Source organism: Pinus tabuliformis, chromosome 1_2, assembly GCF_031772625.1.
Source record: "Pinus tabuliformis cultivar Carrire ecotype Pingquan chromosome 1_2, CPIR1, whole genome shotgun sequence".
Classification (NCBI taxonomy): Eukaryota; Viridiplantae; Streptophyta; class Pinopsida; order Pinales; family Pinaceae; genus Pinus; species Pinus tabuliformis.
In genome coordinates, this window is record NC_142298.1 from 93,183,764 (window position 1) to 93,185,952 (window position 2,189).

Below are 2,189 nucleotides of genomic sequence, written 5' to 3' on the forward strand. Positions count from 1 at the left end.
AAGTTGTACGCATTTAAAGAAAACGTGGAGGGTAAGTGAAGAAGTAAGAGGGTGGATGAAGATGTCAATACGGAGACCTTTAAATGCTAATGATATCACTGCTTACGAACTTCCACACATTATAATACAATGCTCCCATCAGCCTCTTGGAGGTTATTGATCACAGGTGGTGGGCCTCCTGAAATAAGTGCGTGAAGCTACCCATCGTTCCACACGATTGGTAAAGACGAGTGGAAGCCAAGGCTCCATTGGCACTCTGGTGAAGCGTGACTTGAGGCACAAGTTTTGTGAAACTTATATATAATACACTAGAGATACCAGAGGTAGGTACACATATGCAAGAGAAACGCATTACATTTGAAAAAGCAGATTTCATAACAATGGAGGGTTGTGGAGAAGATGGGCAAGTGAAGCTGTTAGGTGCGATTCGCAGTCCCTTCGTCGTGCGGGTTCGCATAGCACTTGCTCTTAAAGGGATCCATTGTGAGTTCATTGAAGAGGACGTCCTAAACAACAAGAGCGAGCTGCTACTGCAATCAAACCCTGTTCACAAGAAGATTCCGGTGCTCATCCACAACGGCAAGCCTGTTTGTGAATCGATGATTATTGTGCAATATATCGAGGAGGCATGGGACAGTAAAGCGCCATTTCTGATGCCCAGAGATCCATATGACCGAGCCATTGCCCGCTTCTGGGCTGCCTTCATAGACGATAAGGTAATTCATGCATTCCTACTTCGTTATCTGCTATCAGGGATTTTGAAAGTTTGAATTACTGTTTTGTATTTCCGTGTCTGCAGGTCATTCCAAGTATTCTAGGAGCTTTCAGGGGCCAGGGTGAGGAGCAACAGAAAGCGGTGGAAGAATCGGTGGCAAACCTTCTTTTGTTGGAGGAAGTGTTGCGAAGTACCGGAAAAGCGTATTTTGGAGGAGATGGGATAGGGTTGGTTGACATCGCATTGGGCGGGCTATTGGTACTCATCCAAACGGTCGAGAAGGTTACCAATATAGTTCTAATCGACACACAAAAAACGCCGCTATTAAGTGCCTGGGCTGACCAATTTTGTAAAGCCGACAAAGTGAAAAATGCGTTTCCGGATCGGGCCGAGTTATTTGCATTCCTGTCCGCGAGGAGAGCGAAGCTGACATCACCACCCCCTGGCCATTAGAAATGAGGCGGCTGACAGATAGCTAAAATAATAATATTTAGATAGTAGGTGTTGTCGTCGGTCTTGTTGTGTGTTGTGTTTCGATGTTGCGAGACAGAACGCTGGATTTATGTATCAGCTGAGCTTATACTCCTGCAGAATTGGTGGGTAATAAAGCTGCCGGGGGATTTCAGTGCAATAATATTATTATGTATGTTAGTGTTCACTTCGGTCATTGGAACAATGGAGTTATGCTTGATGTGAATTCGCATTCGGGGGCTATCTAGTTTCCCTGTGTGTTTATCTATCTTTAGGAATATATTCAGTAAAATCATATTTATTTAAATAGATCTGATTGATATCAATTACATGCACATAAAAGTTGTTGATATAGATTGATATGTTTTTTCCAGTACGAAAAAACCACAATTTATATTAATATGACAAGAAAATTTACAAAAAAAAATAGCAATTGTTCCGGCAAACAATAGCCAATTGTCATAGACAGTTAAACAACATGCTGTAAAGAAGTAAGGAATTTTGATAGTGAAGAATAGTTTTTGAAACAGATTGTGAGAGATGTTTACACAGCTTTGGGCATTGAGAAATTGAGGATTCTCAACGATTATACCGAGTTTTTTTAATGATTAATTTACCAAGCTAAATGCCATTACCCTATTCATTCACAGTGAAATTAAATCTTTTGAGGCATTGTTATGTAATGGGTTTGTTTTATGTTTGATTTGTTTTGTTATCATGATAAATCACATGGAAATAATATTTAAAAAAAATAAAAATTTACATTTCAATGTTAATTTTAAAATACAAAGTACTTTTCCGTTAAATAATTTATAGTCAACCTCAGTTTTTTCGGGTTTGCTTTCTCCCTTGTTAATGTGTGAATCGACTGCGAGTGGGATCTTCGAAATGAGAATGTTAGAACTCCACTTGAGTCATATAATCAATTACTTAATATTTAATAATTAATTAATTGTTAATTTACCAATTACTAATGAAATAATACATTATTTAAAATTTCAAT

The 2,189-nt window shown here is 38.7% G+C and overlaps 1 protein-coding gene across 1 annotated transcript; it reads left to right on the forward strand.

Annotated features, from left to right (window-relative positions):
- The first annotated feature begins 338 nt into the window (after window positions 1–338).
- LOC149204600 (glutathione S-transferase U15-like) lies at window positions 339–1,406 on the forward strand. The gene is made up of 2 exons (XM_089393325.1): window positions 339–716; window positions 800–1,406. Exons 1-2 carry the CDS (start codon window positions 381–383, stop codon window positions 1,166–1,168), a joined length of 705 nt encoding a protein of 234 aa, XP_089249451.1. The 5' UTR covers window positions 339–380; the 3' UTR covers window positions 1,169–1,406.
- The last annotated feature ends 783 nt before the right edge of the window (window positions 1,407–2,189 follow it).

What these genes read in the sequence shown, in the direction of transcription:
- LOC149204600 (XM_089393325.1), top strand. Translation starts at nt 381, where the DNA reads ATGGAGGGTTGTGGAGAAGATGGGCAAGTGAAGCTGTTAGGTGCGATT. An exon ending in CTGCCTTCATAGACGATAAG is followed by an intron (nt 717 to 799) that starts GTAATTCATGCA and finishes CCGTGTCTGCAG; the next exon opens with GTCATTCCAAGTATTCTAGG.